This window comes from Helianthus annuus, chromosome 6 (assembly GCF_002127325.2).
Source record: "Helianthus annuus cultivar XRQ/B chromosome 6, HanXRQr2.0-SUNRISE, whole genome shotgun sequence".
Lineage (NCBI taxonomy): Eukaryota > Viridiplantae > Streptophyta > Magnoliopsida > Asterales > Asteraceae > Helianthus > Helianthus annuus.
Window position 1 is genome coordinate 76,101,183 of NC_035438.2, and position 20,351 is coordinate 76,121,533.

At 37.9% G+C, this 20,351-nt stretch overlaps 1 protein-coding gene across 1 annotated transcript; it reads right to left on the reverse strand.

The window, feature by feature from the left end:
- Positions 1-15,558: 15,558 nt before the first annotated feature.
- Positions 15,559-18,575, reverse strand: LOC110865759 (cytochrome b-c1 complex subunit 7-2, mitochondrial). The gene is made up of 4 exons (XM_022115072.2): positions 18,299-18,575; positions 18,080-18,237; positions 17,271-17,318; positions 15,559-15,861 (listed from the first exon to the last, which is right to left on the reverse strand). Exons 2-4 carry the CDS (start codon positions 18,206-18,208, stop codon positions 15,793-15,795), a joined length of 246 nt encoding a protein of 81 aa, XP_021970764.2. The 5' UTR covers positions 18,209-18,237; positions 18,299-18,575; the 3' UTR covers positions 15,559-15,792.
- Between the last annotated feature and the right edge of the window lie 1,776 nt (positions 18,576-20,351).

Here is a 20,351-nt window from a genome sequence, read left to right on the forward strand (position 1 = left end):
GTATACACCATCATACACACGGTAACTATTATACATATATAGCAGCGTATGCATGTATATATGTTGTTGTTTGTTTGTGTATTTACAATTTCGATGGTAAAGTTGAAATTGAGAAGGCGATGATGATACTAATTTCTGTATGGATTGTTATCCGAGCATCGTAGTCAGTCATGGGGTTAACAGCGACCCGTATCTTGGCGGGGCAACCCGGATGGCATGTCAGAGGAGCAACAAGGGCTTTTTAGTCCTTATATTTGCTCTCTTATAGTGCAACCGGGGTTGTAGCCATGGCGGTGATTGTCGCTCTTGGCTGATCTTCAAACTACAGATCTGAGCCTCATTCTCTTTGTTTAAAAAATATTATCACATTTTTGTTTGTTTTGACTTTTTGAGTTACTTGGTTTTTGAGTACTAAAGTTAAAACTGTATGTATGAATAATTTGTAGGCTATAGGCATTAGTTAGACCTGGTTAACATCACATCCATGGCATTTTGCGTCATGTGACAGTGAGCCAGCAATGGAGCATTATGGGGCATTTTCTAAAATGAGTATAGTGGAGATGTGGGCATTATGTTAAAAGGGATGTAAAACTTAAATAAAATAAAAAAAACCAAAAAAAAAAACTATTGGACAAGAAAAAAAAGGTTAAATGTGACTGGTCAATTCATTCCCCCATCCAGCGTGTCGTTTGGCGTTTTCATCCAAAAAACGCCTCACATTTACACCACTACGCACGGTCTTAGGATTGATAATAAGCATATATCAGACCAGAACGACAATTGAAATTTAACACCAAATCACTGGTTCTCATTTCTCAATGAATAAGATGCCCATCTTTTTTTTTTTTTTTTTCAAAGACTAATTTCATTCAACCAACACTGGCTAGAGGCTAGCTAACAAAACATACAAAGAAACAAGGCAGATTACATAATGTTAAGAACCTTCCGTTGCTCCTCTTTGATGCTTATACCTTTAGCTCTGCTGTTAATCCAAAGCAGCCCCAAAACTTAAATACAATCTCAATATTAGACTACACGCTATGGGGGGTCGTCCCCCTCCGTTCTCGGTCCGGCGCCGCTCCAACACCGTCCCGCCCCCGGCTTCGTCCTTGGCGTCGAATATGGGACGATGGGGACGCTCCACAAGAAGACAAAAACAAGTCCTCTCCCTCTCTCACACACCAATATATACATATATATTTTAGGTCCATCCCCCCATTTCCATACCTCCATCCTCTTTGCCCCATCCTCACACCCATCCTACGTTGATCCTATGTGACGGATCATCCTCCAGGGAGGACCATCACCATACCGCATAGCCTTTATATAAATATAAATATTAAGTGAAACATTTACCAAGTTTTCACTATGTTAACTTATTAACGAATTCTTACCTTTTATGAATATTGATGTCTAATCCTATCATCGGCAGTTTCAAATAATGACATAATACTTGAAGTCTTTCGACTTCCATACGAGACAGAATGTATAATTGTTCGATGGACATTTACTTTTAGAAACTTACTAATGATATTTGACATGATTTTGTTGTTTGCTTTTAATTGTTTCATTGTTATGTTCCTTGTTTATTTATGTTTCTTCGTGTTTGTTTAGAATATTAACGTACACACATAATTAAATACAAACATATTTATTTTTTTCTTCACAAATGGACACAAAGAAGAAAACGGATTGTTTGCCCGTATAAGTAAATTAACGAACATGAATAAACCTTCGTTGGTGTTTATTCAATTCATGGCTAAATTAAATATCTATTTTTGCAACCACACACTGAGAACAAATCCCATGAATGTGTTGGTGATAAAGCCACAACCCAATTAACAGCATAGTTATTAACTGATGAATTAATTGGTCAAATATTACAAACATCATATAGCATTCCTCATGGATTTCTAGCCGAGTAGCATTTTAAAGGTGGAATAAGGCTTTAGGACCAATAGGTTTTGGGTTCGATTTTCACAAGAGGGTTTTTCCTATATTAATTGGGTTTACTTCTGAATTGGTGTATAATGGGTTATTGAATTTTATCACCCCTAACCATTGGCTATTGGCCGCTGCCACCCCCAACTATCATTTTGACGTCCGTCACCTCCAATTTAACACTTAGTATGTTCTATTACCACGTCGTTAACTGATCATTAACTTTTGATCTTGGTACTATACTTTTGGGGGTGTCATAGGGATCTTAGGAATGTTTTAGAGAGTGGCAGCGACCAATACCCAATAATTGTTGGTGATAAAATCCAATAACCCGTGTATAATATATGATAGTATTTACAAATAAAGTGAACTGCAAGGATTGTCCTTTATCTTTATACCCATTTGCAGACGTTGTCCTTTATGTTTAAAATTAACGAGTTTTGTACTTTATGTTTTCAAATCATACACGTTTTGTCCTTTAGCCCTAACCCAGTTAGATTTTTCTGTCAAATCTGGTCATATGCAATGCACATGAGGGTAAGATTGTCTTTTCACCATATTCTTTAAAAATACATATAAAAAAAGTATTATATATATCATAACAAAAACCCTCTTCTTCCTCACCAAATCTTCAACAGATCCCACCATTCTCATCCCCCATCTTCCCCTTCAAATAAAACCCAAATTGGCATCATAGCATGAGATCCAAGACATAAACATCTCCTGTATTCACACAAATATACAGGTTGAAAAAAAAACCACAATCAATTTACAGCCTCACAAATAAAACCCAAATCAACCTCCGATTCAAGCCTTCAAACCAATCTGCAAATTAAAAAAAAAAATCGACTGCTTGTTTTTGTTCGCCGGAGATGATGGTGGTTGGTGCGTCTACTTTGATGGCGGTAGGTGGAGCAATGGTGCGGTGGAGACAGTGGTGGTTCTTGATGGTTGATGGTGTTGATTGTTGGTGTTGCCTGAGGGATTGAGACAGAGAGGGGGGTTGCGATGGTTGATGGTGTCGCCGGAGGGTTGTAAGGGGTGGGTGGGTGGGTGGTGGTGGTGGCTGGTTGAAATACCCAGTTCCTTTTTTTGAGAAAATTGAGTAAGAATTGGTTTGAAGGTTGTCGACCTGGTTACAAAACCGGATTCGATATCGATCTGATCTTGTGGAGTTGAAGCAATCTCATGATAGTATTATCCAGCGGCACTCACAAGCATCTCAGATGTGTGAGGTTCCATATCTTAGATACCAATACCCCTTCCAATGATAGCCTGTTCAGATCCCTTCAAACAAAACACCCATATTCCATTCATTTGACCTGTGAATTTTTCCCTTGACCATTATTTTGGGTTTATTAGCTTCTAAACACTGAAACACTTTTTATAGTTTGAAAGCTCTTTATCGTAGGTTGATTATAATTACAGAAGTAATATCGTTTCAATGTGGAATTGAAGGGGAAGATGGGGGATGAGAATGGTGGGATCTGTTGAAGATTTGGTGGGGAAGAAGAGGGTTTTTGTTATGATATATAATACTTTTTTTTCTTTTATATGTATTTTTAAAGAATAAGGTGAAAAGACAATCTTACCCTCATGTGCATTGCACATGACCAGATTTGACAGAAAAATTTAACTGGGTTAGGGCTAAAGGACAAAACGTGTATGATTTGAAAACATAAAGTACAAAACTCGTCAATTTTAAACATAAAGGACAGCGCCTGCAAATGGGTATAAAGATAAAGGACAATCCTTCAATTCACTCTTACAAATATTTAGAGAAACAATAGCCTATACAATTATGTATATAAGTATAAGGATAGGAGCTGACTACAGAGTCCAAATTTTCTAAAAAGTCATAAAATACCATAATATCAACTATAAAATACATCGAAAACCCACAAATAACATAATTAATATTACTAAAACATCATATATGTGGGTTTTGTGTTGTGTTTTGGATGATAAGATTCTGATTATGGAGTGACAAACATTATTGTGTTTTAGGTTGATTTACTACTGTGTTTTATATTCATAGTTCTACGATGGTGTGTTTGAATTTTTTATGGACTATTAGGATTTGAATATGGTGTTTTAGTAATCTTCACTCTATTATTTGTGGGTTTTATGTGTTTTATGGCTGAAATTATCTATGGGTTTTGTGTTGTGTTGGAATCACGTTTTAAACGCTTAAACGGAAAGTTTGAATTTTAGACAAAAGGCTCGTTACGGGTCATAATATGGGTCATTATTGTCTGGAACCTAATTCGAATACTTTTTCTATGTTGTAATGCAGTACCTTTACAATTCATAATAGAAATTAAAAACTTTGATCCAAGTCAGACACTGCGGACCGCAATTGTAAGGCTTACAGTACGTAATAGATAACGTTTTAGTTGGCATATTCGTGCCTTTACACATAATAAGGCTTAGCCTATGCACTGTTGGCACGATTGAGCATTGATCTTAGTATGCATGTGATAATCATTTGGTTGCTTAACGTGATCGGATACTTTGGTGAACAACCGTGTTTATACTCAAGCCTGGTCATCATGGCTACTGATAGAAGGGTAAATAACCGTGTTTTAACATGTGTAAATATAAGGTTTTAAGTGTTTATCATCATAAAACATGGTTACTTTGAGTGTTTTCTATTTGTAGGTACCCAAAGCTTAACGGATGGATATTGAAGCTAAACGGGAGGTTTTCGGGAAGATTTATGAAGGTTAGAAGCTTACACACAAGTTAGGAGTTGAAAAATGCGAAAAATGGTGAGAAACCAGTACTTGGCGCAAGAAGAAACCAGTTTGGCGCAACCTTGTGTCAGTTTGGGCGCAATACAGATGCTAGTCAGTCAGGGGCGCAACCTTGTGCCGGGGGGGCGCAACCTTGCGCTGACAGCAGATAGTCACGCGAAAATTCAGGATTTCACTTTATTTTAAGATATCTTCAACCTCAAAACGAGATATTCCCTAACCCTAGCCGTTTTCCACTTCCCAAGGACGAATTTTTGAGTTCCCAACCTCAATTTTCATCAATCTTTCATGCAATCAAACATCCAAGACAACCAAGAAGATCAAATCATGACTATGAGTGGCTAGATTCTTTTGTGACCACCTCCGAGTGGATGGTTCATGTATGTGAAACTCAAACCTTGTTTATTTAGTTTTTTTGGATTGTTTTTCATAACTTGAAGAATACTTGTGGTTTAGTTTTGTTTAAAAGAATTGTGAGTGTTGCAATTATTCATCTTTTACCATTCGCATTTGCTTTTCTTGCATCGTGAGTAGTTTGGTTATTGGGTGGATTCTTGGCACTTATGATTTGGTAATTAAATTGCATAGGTTATTATTAAAAACTTGTCTTTGATTATCAATCAAACTAAACCATTAAGAAGACCTTTTGGTATCTATCTAATTAAACATGTTTGAGTGAATCATTGAACCGGAAATCCGGAGGGGGTTGCTTTTCTTTAAAATTGATAACTTTCTTAATTATTCTCAATCAAAAATCTCAAAACGCAATCAAAGCAATAGTTTTTCTTAGTTCTAGTTAATCTAGGTTTCTACAATCAACACTAACCACATATTCCCTGTGGAGACGACCCTACTTACCCTTGCTAGTAAAGGTACTTAGGACCAAATTTTAAACTTGTTTTTGACCGACCTTTCGACATCGATCAAAATGGAGCCGTTGCCGGGGAATCGGTGCGCTTAGCGTTAGTAGTTGTTTTTATTAAAAAAAATTCAAAAAACCAAAAAAAACCAAAAATATTTCTTTTTGTGTGTCTTTTATTTGTTTGTTCTGTATTACGCTTGGTTTCTTGTTTATCTGTGTGCAGGTGATTCTCGTGTTGCATGCATACCAGGTTTTCAAAGAAATCCTCACCGCTCTTATTTGATCCAGAAATTAAGAAGACTGCTCGACAGAATCTCGTTCTTCTCCGTTCAGCAGTGAAAACTAAAGCCCAGTCATAAACATTTGCTCAAGATCTTGAACAAGCATCTCACGAAATGGCTGATCAAGAGCCACAAAACCAAGCCCAAAACGATCCAATCCCTCCCATTCCAGATCCACCAATCCCTCAAAACCAAAATCAAAATCAAAACCAGAACCACAACCAGCCTAATAACCAAAACCAGAATCAACCACCACCACAACCATTTCCACAATTTAACCCAGGCTCACAAAACCAACCTGGAAATCTAAATCTCCGACATGGGGAAATTATTCGTCTTAACCAACCACAACATCAACACGGGTATGATGTGGATCCCAACCAAAGAGAAGGCAGTGTTCATACGTGGGAATCCGGTTGGGAAGATGATGATTATCAAAACCAGTATGATGGGAGATATGCTGATTACAGATACGACGAAGGGTATAATGTTAATCAAGGACACCCGATACAACAACAGGTCAATCAAAGACATCACATCCCGCAACCGATTCCACAAAATCAAGTTCATAATGGAGTCCCACAGTTTAATGCGGGAAGAGCTAATAATCGGTTTAGGGGCGATCAGATACAGTTTGTGGATGGTGTCCCACAAGTCGTTCAAGGGGCACCAATTCAAGGCGTTGAAGGTCACTGTCGACCAGTTGTAGTGCCTAACTCATCAGCTATAGTTACACCGGTGGGGAATAATAATCGACCCTTCGAAGTGAGGCCTCAATACTTAGGCCATTTGCCGGAATTCTATGGAAAAAGAACTGAAGAACCATACTTGCATATTGCAAGCTTCGATTCAATTTGCCAAACTATAGGAGGTTCGGGTTTACAAAGGATGAGGTTAAGTTGATGTTGTTTCAATTTACACTTGGCAAGAGATGCAACAAGTGTTTTTGGAGGAGTACTACACCATGAATAGAACCAGTGAAGCTCGGGATGCAATCAGAGCATTCCAGCAACATTCAGGGGAAGCGTTCCATGAGGCATTCACAAGATTTAAGGAGTTGCTTAGGAAATGCCCACATTATGAAATTCAGACATGGGAATTAATTAAGGCGTTTTATGATGGCCTACTTCCTGATGATGTAAGAGATCTCATCGCCATTAGTAATGGTACGTTTCTTACAAACACAGAGGCTGCAGATTGGGCATACTTGGAGAGACAAAGTGCCACTTCGAAGAGACAGGCACAATCTAGCAGGAGGGCAAGATCGAGTTCAGCGAAGTCGGTTGATTATGAAGCTGAGGAACGGGTCGAGAAGCTGAGGCATCAAAACTTGTTGCTTGAGCGTCTGTTAGCTCAAATGAACCTTGGAAAAGGGGGTGAAGTTAAAACCACCAATACGTTTTCGGTGTGCACTGAATGTGGAGAGTTAGGGCATCAAGTCGGAGAATGTGCTGTGTTGGGTGGTCAGACAGATGAAGTGAATCAAATCTATGGTGAACGAAAGCAATATGATATGAAATCGAATACATATCATCCAGGTTTGCGAAACCACCCCAATTTTAGTTATGGTAATTCTGCTAATCAGTTGAACCCCATTTTCAGGTACCTAACCAAGGAGGTCAACAGTATCAGAATCGGAAAGGAAATTACCAACAAGGAGGTTACCAGATTCGAGGCCAATACAATCAAGGGCCTCAGGCCAACAACCAACAGCAAAATCAAAGCAATTATCAAGGGAGTTGGAGGAATCAAGGCAACCAGCAAGGTAATTCTTCAGGTGGTGGAGGCGACTCGAGTGATTCGAAGCTAGATGCAATCATGTCATTTATGAAGGATATTCAGAAGGATAATGAGGTTAGAGACAAAACTTCGGAAGCAATGCAGAAACAGTTGGGGCAGCTAGCAGAAGATCTAGCTCAGCTGAGAAGAGATCCAGGTAAGTTGCCAAGCACTACCACAGTTAATCCAGCACATCAGTCATCTAGCTTAAAGAATGGAAGAAATGTGCACATCAATGCGGTAAGTGTTCGTCCAACTTTTGACACTGGTAGCGTTGAGGTAGCTCCACCATCACAAGTAGTTGAGGAGGTGGTGGAGTATGTTAATACTGAATCGGGTTCTCAACATGATCGGGACCCACCAAGGGATGAAAGGTGGGAAAGCTTTAAACAAGCTAAAATTAATCTACCCTTACTTGATGCGATTAAAGAGAGTCCCGATCATGTGGAGTGTTTGAAAGAGTTAAGTACCCAAAAACGACTTCACAAGTTTCCTAAAAAACTTGATTTGACTACAAACGTGAATGCCGTTTTATTGGGTACCCGTCCCCCCAAACTCCAAGATCCAGGAGCACCCATTATTTCCGTACAAGTGGGTGAATTTAAAATAAAAAGGGCATTGTTGGATCTTGGAGCGTGTGTCAGTATTCTACCAGGGAGTCTGTATGACCAATATGATTTTGGTCCGCTACAAAAAGTCAACACCACCGTGGTGTTGGCTGATCAGACTCCCATGTGTCCGAGGGGGATTGTAAGGGACGTAATTGTGAAAATAGAAGAGTGTTACTACCCAGTTGACTTCTTAGTTCTTGATTGTGCCACAAGTTCAAAGAACACACACCCTCCAGTCATTCTGGGTAGACCGTTCTTAGCGACTGCTCATGCAATTATAAACTGCGTTGATGGAACGGTAAGTATGAAGTTTGGTGATCGCGAATTACGGTTAAATGTGTTTTCAAATGCTACTGATCCTTTTATTTCAGGTGAACGCTCAAAAGTTGAAAATGGTGATGAGAATGTCTCTCCTGCAAAGGAGATTCAAACAAAATATGAGTGCTTTTTGGTTGACAGGTTTGAAGTGGCAGGGAGCAAAGCAGTAAGGAAAAAGGAAAGTGTGGCGCATGAGGAGTTTAAAACAGACAAAGGGACGCCACGAGGGAAGAAGAAGAAAAAGAAACCGCCTGAAGTTGATAATGCAAAAAGGAGGTTAAAGTTATTCAGTCCAATGTGGAATACAGTGGACGACTTACTAGAGCATTGGCGGGGTACCTACGTAGAGGCCATGGGACGCAAGTATCCCACTCGACCACCATAAGGGTATATCAGGTACGGTCTGGCTGAAGACCTATAAACTTAGCGCTCTCGGGAGGCAGCCCGAGGATGTAGAGTAGTGTAAATTTGTTTTGTTTTTGCGTGAGAACTTTTGCAGGTAATCAGGTTATTAATATCTACGGATGTAATGGTCCAAGTGGGGATGTTTGGTGAAGTCCCAGTACGTTCTAGTTGTAGTTACGGATTATGCACGGATTAGAGTTCAGTCAAACTGTCTATACTCAATCTCCATTTGGACGGGGATGATCTGAACACTAATTGTAGAGATTGACCCGAGTACTTGTTGGACACGACCGCGAATGAAATGCTATACGGTCGTGGTGGAACATGACGCATGATGCTTCTATGCTTTTAACCAGGGGAGTCTGTTCCACTTTTATTATTGCAGTTTTATTCGTGTTCTTGGTGGTGTTAAACTTTAGTGTTTCAGGGTATGTGTTTTTGCTAATTGTGTTAGGAACGGTCGCTCATGAGGTTTGTTAGTTGGTATTCCCGGGTTCTGTTTTTAAAACACTATACATTGGGGACAATGTCGCCCAAGTGTGGGGATATGGCAACCCGGGAAGGCAAAGGCTTGGGACATAGTTTAAAAGAGGTGGAAAGTGATTGAAAACGATGAAAATTGAAAATTTTGAAAATTTTAAAGAATTTCATCGCCTTAAGTAAACTAAATGGATATGAAAACCGAATGTTTCAATCACTAATGGGTTCCTTGCCGGTAGTAAACTAACATAGTCCCTTGTCATGGTCGTTCCTTTAAGTTTCATGAGAGTAGGTCCGACAAGTGTTTTTTGGATAAAAGAATTGAAAAGAGATGTCTATTTAAGGGTAACATGTTTTAGATTGCATATGCTACGTGTCGGCAACCTTTTTACCCTTTCTTGGTGAGAATTTTGAGCCTGTAGACTGATAGAATGATTTACTTTATGACTTCATTTGTTGAGAGCAGGCTGCATGTTATTCTGTGTTAGAACTTGTATGATTTGATGCATGCTGAGACTGTGGTTTGACATGTGCACGTGAATGATAAAGGCATTAGGATATCCCGTACACCCGTTGTGTTTGTTTTATGTTTACCGAACCATCACCCTTAGTAGCCCTGTTGAGCCTATTTACCTTTTCGTTTGTCCACCTAACATTAATTGTTTGATAGCGACCGTGGATGACAATTTTGAATAATTGAGAAAATAAGAAAAAAAAAGAAAAAAAGAAGAAAAAAGAAAAAGACAAAAAGAAAGTGTTGTGAATATTGTCTATGTTCTTGGGTAGAAACCAACCCAAAAGTATGTTACGTTTTGTAAATAAGTTGTCACGGTTTGGTCGTTTGTTTGCCACATAAAAATCTATAAATATAAGCCAAAAATTTCCTACCTTTAGCCTAAGCCCAAAACCGGAAGTCCTTTTGATGCGTGCCGTGTTATATGATACAGTGGAGGTATGATTGTTATACAAGCCTATGATTACAGGATTTCATGTTTGGTTTTGAGTGATATAAATGCTAGCACATTACACGCTAGTTCAGATATTAAACCGAGAGGAGAGTTTATTGTGAGAGGCGTGTAGCATGTGTTGTAATCCTAAGCATGTTAGTTTTGAATAGACAAGTCTTAAGTTTTATAAATTGCATCACTTGCTTGTCGGACTGTCAATCTCGATTGTGTTAGTCTATGGGACAGGTATGACTTGGGACTTAAACGGTTGCATCGGTATAGGGGTTTAGAGGTATTGTTACGATGGTGAGTAATTCCGTAACGGTTTGCTTGAGGGCAAGCAAAGGTGAAGTGTGGGGATGTGATAGAAGGGTAAATAACCGTGTTTTAACATGTGTAAATATAAGGTTTTAAGTGTTTATCATCATAAAACATGGTTACTTTGAGTGTGTTTCTATTTGTAGGTACCCAAAGCTTAACGGATGGATATTGAAGCTAAACGGGAGGTTTTCGGGAAGATTTATGAAGGTTAGAAGCTTACACACAAGTTAGGAGTTGAAAAATGCGAAAAATGGTGAGAAACCAGTACTTGGCGCAAGAAGAAACCAGTTTGGCGCAACCTTGTGTCAGTTTGGGCGCAATACAGATGCTAGTCAGTCAGGGGCGCAACCTTGTGCCAGGGGGGGCGCAACCTTGCGCTGACAGCAGATAGTCACGCGAAAATTCAGGATTTCACTTTATTTTAAGATATCTTCAACCTCAAAACGAGATATTCCCTAACCCTAGCCGTTTTCCACTTCCCAAGGATGAATTTTTGAGTTCCCAACCTCAATTTTCATCAATCTTTCATGCAATCAAACATCCAAGACAACCAAGAAGATCAAATCATGACTATGAGTGGCTAGATTCTTTTGTGACCACCTCCGGGTGGATGGTTCATGTATGTGAAACTCAAACCTTGTTTATTTAGTTTTTTTGGATTGTTTTTCATAACTTGAAGAATACTTGTGGTTTAGTTTTGTTTAAAAGAATTGTGAGTGTTGCAATTATTCATCTTTTACCATTCGCATTCGGTTTTCTTGCATCGTGAGTAGTTTGGTTATTGGGTGGATTCTTGGCACTTATGATTTGGTAATTAAATTGCATAGGTTATTATTAAAAACTTGTCTTTGATTATCAATCAAACTAAACCGTTAACAAGACCTTTTGGTATCTATCTAATTAAACAGGTTTGGGTGAATCATTGAACCGGAAATCCGGAGGGGGTTGCTTTTCTTTAAAATTGATAACTTTCTTAATTATTCTCAATCAAAAATCTCAAAACGCAATCAAAGCAATAGTTTTTCTTAGTTCTAGTTAATCTAGGTTTCTACAATCAACACTAACCACATATTCCCTGTGGAGACGACCCTACTTACCCTTGCTAGTAAAGGTACTTAGGACCAAATTTTAAACTTGTTTTTGACCGACCTTTCGACATCGATCAGCTACGCATTCTCCAATCCTTATCCCGGATATTAGACTAGTAGAGGGTTCAAATGAAAAGAATTTTTTTTGTAAGAAGAAGAGAGAAGAAATTTCAACTAATAAGAATGCTTCATTTATTATTTGTATTAAATATTAGCGTAAGGTATATTTGTAAACTTACATAGATCATTAATTTGTAGTCTTTCTCTTTAATATTTAACTACATTAAATTTGTAACTTTTTTTTTGAAAAGTGAACTTTATTAGAAACTACTGACCCAAAACCGGGATGGCAACGGCACAACGAGCTACTACATAATTACAAATTTACACCAATTCTCTCACGTAAAATTCCTAAGTTTCGATCTATTTGAGAACCATTAAATTTGGGCAAATTGGATTTAAATAATCCCAACTCACTGTTATTGGTCAATAATAATCCCAACTCATTTAATCACCAATAATAATCCGAACTATTCACTTTTGTTTGTAAAATACTCCCAGTTAAAAAACACTAACTAGGTTAAAAATTTGCTGATGTGGCTTGCCATGTCACCTGCCACATCAGTTGCCACGTCATCAAAAATGCCACATCAACTGCCACATCAGCTGCCACGTCATCAAAAAATGCCGCGTAGACTGCCACATTAGCTGCCACGTCATCAAAAAAATGCCACATCAATTGCCACGTCATATGACACATCAGCTAAAAGGGCCACATCAGATGCCACATCAGCAAATTTTTAACCTAGTTAGTGTTTTTTTAACTGGGATTATTTTACAAACAAAAGTGAATAGTTCGGATTATTATTGGTGATTAAATGAGTTGGGATTATTATTGGCCAATAACAGTGAGTTGGGATTATTTAAATCCAATTTGCCTTGAATTTGTAACTTATTTTCAAAATATATATCTTTTCAAAGAAAAAATTAATTAGTGTATGACAAATTACGAGCTGTGTATTATAAAGCGTATGATAAATTTCGGTACGTGTAGGATAAATTTTGATGTGTGTAGACAAAACAACTTTATTGTGGAGGATGATAGTCTTTATATTTATAACTAATTAATTAGTCAAAGAAAATAATAAATGAGATTAGAGAAAAATTATTTAATGTTTTACAATGTTATCATTTGTTCTTTTTCTTCTCAATTAAATCTTCTTCTCAAATGACCCCCCCCCCCTCTATTAGACTAAAGCTATAAATAAACATGACTTATTAAGATAAAGTCGCAGGGTTTATTTTCCCGCCCACCGATCTTCACAGGAACTGGTTGCAGAACTGCCCTTCACGAGCTTTGCCATAGCACCATGTACAATCACTCTCTAAAGAGAACTTTCAGTGTTTTGGGAGTATTTATTTGGGGTGCGCTCGTTTTATAAAGCATACCCACTATACCCCTGACACACCAAACATAACTTATTCCAACACTCAGAGAGCGCTACACATGTGAGGGAGAGAGACTCCCAAAACTGGGTTTCTCTCATTAATTAACTACACAAAACTTTCTATTGTAGTTAATTAAGTCACGTTATACATAAACTCTGAAGCTGAATGTGAGTGCTCGTTGTTTTATCATAGTATTTTTGTGTCGTTTGTTCATCTTTCTTAGTTTAATTTAATTGGTTTTAATTTAACAGCAGAATTATTTTTCACAATCATACAAAATTTGTAATACTAACCACATGTTACCGTGTAGCTATTAGGCCATGGGGTACGGGGCTTAGGTTGGGGCGTGGGTTGGGGGAAAACGCCCAAGGCACCACCCCGGGTGGGCTTGGGTTGGGGCGTGGCCCTTGGGGCTTGGGTTTCAAGCCGGGCGTGGAGCGGGGGAAGCGAGCTGACATGGCGGGCTGTGTATGGCCAAAACAAAATAGCCGTTGGGCTAGCCGTTGGCCAACGGCTATGTTAAACAAAAAAAAATTAATTTTTCACTGTAAAACTCACATTTTTCTTCCATTTTTTACCACATTCAACCACATCTTCTATACATCTTCAATTCTCCTTCTACAAAAAGAAAAAATGCATCCTTACAACCGTCCTTTTGACCCGAACAACTCGTATGCATTCCAAGAAAATAATCCTAGCCCACCACCCACTCGTCCAATGCCTCGTCCATTTTTCATACACTCTTCTATGCCCGTTGAAGCGAGTTACGCATCGTATATCGGGAATCGTGTGTTTACTAATTTCCCACACACCGATGATTCGATACCTACCCCGTTTACACAATCACCCATCGACCTTTCACCAACCTCCATCGACCTTTCACAAACCGAAACCGTCCCCGAAACTCAACCACCCAACGATGCTCCTTCCGCATCAAAACCCATCAAAAAGAGAAGTCATAAGAAAAAAACCGAGGCGGATAAAGCAGTTGAAACCGTCAAACGAAAACAACAAAAATGGGACGTTGCTGAAGAAGTTGCATTGACGAGGGCTTGGTGTCAACAATCTCAACATCCAACTTTAGGTATTCTTAAACTTTGTTTTTATTAATGGTTATTTTTTATATAACTTTGTAATATATTAAATTTTGTTTTTATTAATAGGAAATTCTCAACATCGAACCGCTCTGTGGGAAGCGGTTAGTAAAGTATTCCATGAAGAAATGAGAAGGGAGGCTTATCGTGAAAACGATAGCTGTTCCTCGAAGTGGAGCGAGATAAGCACCCAACTTACAAAATATAGTGCTATTTTAAATAAAGCAATGCAAAACCCAAAAAGTGGTGAAACCGAAGCCGACATTGTGACAAATGCAGTGGTCACATTCAAATCAAATGTGGGGACCGACTTCCGTTTCATGCATTGTTGGGAGATTTGTAAGTTCCATCCAAAGTGGGCGAATATCCCCATTGGTAGCGAAAGTAACTCGTCTTCCAAAAGGTCAAGGGCCTTGTCCCAAGCACAATCTGATGCACGATATCAAGAGTTTGAGGACCTTTTGGATGATTCGCCAAGCCCAAACCGGCTTGATTATGGAAGAAATGCCGCAAGAAGGCGTGCTCAAAAATCAAGATCTGGTACGGCATCGCCTTCAGCTAGGAGTTCGGGCTCGCATAGGGGAATATACAGCGACTAGTTGGATGACATTTCATGCAAGGTGGATACATTCAACGTTTTTCAACAACAAAGGGCCGAAATACGAAAGAGCAAAGAAGCTAGAGATGCCGCTAGAGATGCCCAGAAACAAAAACGGGATGATTTGAAATTTCTATCCCAACCCATTGATCACCTACAAGGTGACGAGTTACAACTAGTCTTGGCGCTGAGAGAAGAGATAAAAAACAAATATAAAAGTTAGGATTTTTTTTTTATAATTTTCTTTATTTAAAAATATTAAAAAAATTAAATTTGTTGTTTAAAATAATATTCAAATAGCCCAGCGGGTCAGCCCAGCGAAGCCCACCAAACCCCCGCCCTACCATACCGTGTTGAATGTGGGTTTAGCCCATGTCTGCCCCCGAAACCACGTGTCAACTAATGCCCCAACCCAAGCCCAACCCCCGCCCCACCATACCCCACCTTCTTAGGATTAATCAGATTTATGACTTGATTTGTATTGTCAACTCATTAATCTTATATCTTAAATCAGCCCATACCAAGAAGTATTTGAATGTATGCATAGCAAAAGATTTTAAGCTGTAACTAAACTTACTGTAAACTGAAATCACAGAATAACATTTTGGAAACATGCAAGCAACGACAATGGCAAACAAATTATTCTGAATCAAAGTCAAAAAAAGAAACCATTTAAGTTTCATAAACTTTTACATGCGACGACACATGTATATGCTTACATCATTAGACGATATTGAAAATATGAACCATCAACAGCATGCTGGCCGAGCATAAATGGAAATAATATCAAGCAAGTAACAACAGTATTATTACAGCTATAGTTCAAAACGCCAAGTGATTGGGAGATGATAAAAGAAAGAAACTAGGGTATGGTGCGCTGCTGGAGAGGCAATGCTCCCAAGGCTTGGCGTTCTGCTTTCTCCCTCTCGACCTGCAGTAGTGATTCATAAGTCGAAACCTCGTTTCAGATAATTAACAATAACTTATATAAGGGACGAAAGATGCTTTACTTTTTTAACAGCATTTCTTTTTACTTTTAGGATCCCAAGCTCCAAAAGCTTTTGCGGTTGCAACAGATTTCATTTCATTATACAACTATGCTAGTTCCTCTAGTGCCGCTCTTAGATACTTAAATGTGCATTACACTTAACCTTTTTTTTGTAAAGGGAAGGTACCCGGAAAAAAATATTAATAAAAAGATTGATGGAAATACGGAATACAAAGACATTGGCCAATCCTGGAACATTAATCAAACCAAACCAAACCAAACCAAACCAAACCAAAACACAATACTAACTAGGGCCGAACAAACTGGACAATCCAAATCCATCCCATTGCCATCCTAAGGCCCAAATAAAAACCCAACCAACACTTAAAATGAGACCCACTAACGGCCCAATCATAGATCCATATCACAATCAACCTTTGCAGACTTGCTCAACAGAAATGATACATCCTAATGCATATCTTTTTTTCTAATGTCATCGTATTTTAACTTCTTCATTACCAATAAAGTTAATGTCATCAAATTATAAAGTTACAAACCACCGCTTGATAGCTGGTGCATGCTAGTCAGCAAAGAAACCATCCTTTCGCTCTATTAATGAAAAAAAAAAAAAAAATACTCTATTGCCTTAAATGCCCTTTATAAGACAATGTGTAGTGGTAATGCTTTTACCCTTGGGCGTTTTGTGCCATGTGGCAGCCCAATCAGCAATGGGGCATTATGGGGCGTTTTCTAAAGTGGGTGTAGTGGGGATGTGAGGCATTATGTTAAATGAGATGTAATATAATTAAACAAAACAAAAACCATCAAAAAATCTTATTGGACAAAGAATAGGAAGATGAAGGGTGATTGGACAACAAATGGGAGCAAGGGCGTGGAAAATATCACACCGAATGCAATTTTTGATTCAAAAATGCCCCGGGGGGCCGTATGGGGGCGTGATTGGGCGAGATTGGGCAAAAAAACGCCCAAAACACGCTCGAGTACGGATGGTCTAATGATTGAATGCGTAAGAAAAGATAACATGCAACATATCCACGCTACTTTAACTAAACTTAAAAGCTTTTCTACAGGTCCTGTTTCAATATCTTCAGATGTGACCTTGCCTACATAAAAAAAAAAAAAAAAAAAAAACTAGCAAGGATGAAATAATAAAGTAAAAATTGGCAAACCAACATTTCATAACCAGGACAGTCATTCAGTCATATGACTAGAATACAATAGTCGATGTGTGTGCAAAAGTCAAGAATACAAGGACATGAAACCACAAGTAGCACAATAGAAATAAACAGTTTCTAATGTAAATATATATATCCAAATGATTATCCACTTACCAGGGCAAGCATGTCACTCAGATAACTCCTAAACGGGGTCTGCTGGGCCTGTAGTAACAATAACAAAATACATCACACACAGTTTACAAACTGCTCTTAATATTAGACTTGGTTTTAAAACGCTTGAGCCGCACCGCTTTTCCTACACTTTATTAATATCATTTTTCCCAAATATGTAGTTTAACATCTAAATAACCTATATGTAAAACCTAAACAGCCTATTGGACAACAAATCCCCCCCCCCCCCCCTAGAACCGCACATCATGCTTATTTTAACTATATGCCGCCCGGCGTCTAATCGTGCATTATATCAAATCACAACAATTAATTAAGAGTTAAATGCCATTTTAGTCCCTGTGGTTGGCCATTAATGGTTTCATTTTTCACCTGTGGGTCCAAAAAGGTTTCACCGTTGCCAATTTAGTCTACTGGGTTAACTTCATCCATTTTTTCTGTTAACGAGAAGGCCAATTCGGTCATTTTATATGTAATTCTGTTAACTAGAAGGGCAATTCGGCCATAAAAAATGACCCGATTGGCCTTCTCGTTAACAGAAAAAATGGATGAAGTTAACGCAGTGGACTAAAATAGCAACGGCGAAACCTTTTTGGACCCACAGGTGAAAAATGAAACCTTTGGACTAAACTGGCAAAATGACCCAAACCACATGGACTAAAATGACATTTAACTCATGAATTAAAATGTTTAATCAATACAATTGTATCTTTACAACCAACATCAATCACCTAAACAATAGAGAACCACATAAACCAACAATCAAAAACCACAGAAATCAAAAAGATACAAACCTGAAGGTCTTGAGAAAGATACTCATGTTTCATGGACAAATCCATAGCACGTAACAGACGCTGGTTTCTGGCATCAACAATCTCACGAGGCAACCTATTCAACGCTTCCTTAATATCCAACGACTCCATCGGATCATACAAATCATCATATCGCAAACCTAAACATCACTAAATTACCAAAATGCCCTAAAAATATACAAAATATGTTGAAAATCTTACCGTATTTGCGAAGGCGACTTTCGATTGTTTTCTTGTGCACAGCAGCGAACCAGTTGGTTTTTGGATCTAAAATCGCTTTACAAATTTTGATGTCGCCATTCAATTGATTCAATTCAAGTATTCAACCTCTGGCTGGCCTCCGATATGCTTCAAAAGTGTAGCCGTTCGATGTTTGGGCCGTTAAATGGGTTTTTAAAGCCCAGGCCCAATACTATTTTCAAATTATATATCCACCCAACTTTCGTTTTCGTTTTAAAAATTCCAACACATATCCATTTGGGTTCTCAAATATGGGTTAGTGTAAATTTCCGTTTTGCTCCCTGTGGTTTGATCACTTTAACGGTTTTGCCTTAAACCTTTAAAAATAACCATTTTCCTCCAATAGTTTGCTATGGTTTTTCCATTTTGCTCCTTTCCTCTAACTCCATCCCAATTATCTGTTTTTCTATTTTGCCCCCCGCAGAGAGCAAAATGGAAAAACCATAGCAAACTATTGGAGGAAAATGACAATTTTAATTGGTTTGGGGTAAAACCGTTAAAATGACCAAACCACAGGGAGCATAACGAAAGTTTACTCTATGGGTTAAACAACTCTTTATGATTTCTGATTTTTATTGATATCTTAAAAAAATTTAAAATTATAATGTAAAAGATTAAAGTAATATATAATGTATTGAGCCAACGATCTCTAGATCATGTGGTGAAAGGCTTGCATTTCTCTTTGGAGATGCAGGTTCAATTCTCACTTGGTGTAGAGTGAGGCACTGATGGGCAATGATAGGAGACCCAGAGAATCCTGGGTTCGATCCTTGAGCTAAACGGATTTTACTGGTAATTTCACTGCCGTGCCTACTCTGTTGGTCGTTAAAAAAATATATATAATTTATTGAAATTTTAAGAAAGTATAATTTATAATATAAAAGTTAACTAATAGAGGGTAAGTTTTGACTACAAAGTCCAAAACTTCCAAAAATTGTGAGAAGTTTATGTAGATGTTATGTTTTAAAATTTAGACATAATCTTTTAGATTCTTTTAGCATGGTAATATATAGAAAAACAACAAACGTAACAATTTAAAACACAGTGAAATTTATTGTAGGCATTAAATTTTAACACATTGATTAACTTTGTTGGCATAGTATTTTATTTTTTAGATTCTTTCGACCCTTCAGTCAGAAATCTCAAATTTCGCCACTGGATGTGGTGAAAGTGAATTCATTGACACTAGTATGAAATGGAAATTAGGGTTTATGGTATAAACAAGGAAATGTAAGTTGGTTAAAAAAGATAAACTAAATAAATAAAGACAATGAGCAAATTATCCCTCTATTTAAGTTAGTTTTGTTATAGGGTTAATTCTTTGGATGGATTTGGCAACTATTTTTAAATTTTTGTGATTCAGGTGAGAAAAAAAACCCTTTTTCGATGGATCTGGCAAATCTAAATAAACCTTAGGGACGATTTTGGCAATTTACTCTTCGGTATTTGTAAAGTACCAGTACCAATTACCAAGTGCCATCGGTATGGGAAATTCGGTATCACTACAATACCGGTACCAAATACCATATGTTCATCTCTACTTCACAGTAGTCACTCGAATTCACTTAACATCAATTTGATACTAAGTAAGTCCATCAAATTTAGTCAGCTCCCGATTCTCCGGTTTGACACCAATGATCTTTTAATTTGATGTCCCACGGCTGTGGCGGATCTAGAAAATTCTTATAGGGTTAAAGAAATAGAAAACACGTCAAATTTTTCCAAAATTCACACTACCGTCGGAGCATCAAAGGGCAACGTGAGTTACCCATGTCCCATGGTTTGTTATATACATTCAACCTTCTAGTTTTTACCGCTTCGATCCTGCCGAACATAAAAACAACTCAAATTAGTGAATTTTATTTTCTCTTCGAACCTGCCAAACATAAAAACAACTCAAAATATTGAATTATATAATGATATCCGTACATTCAATAAACACTTAATATGCAATGCAATAACGTGTATAAAAATGCATGGATCATATATGCACTTTTCAGTTACGTATTATTGA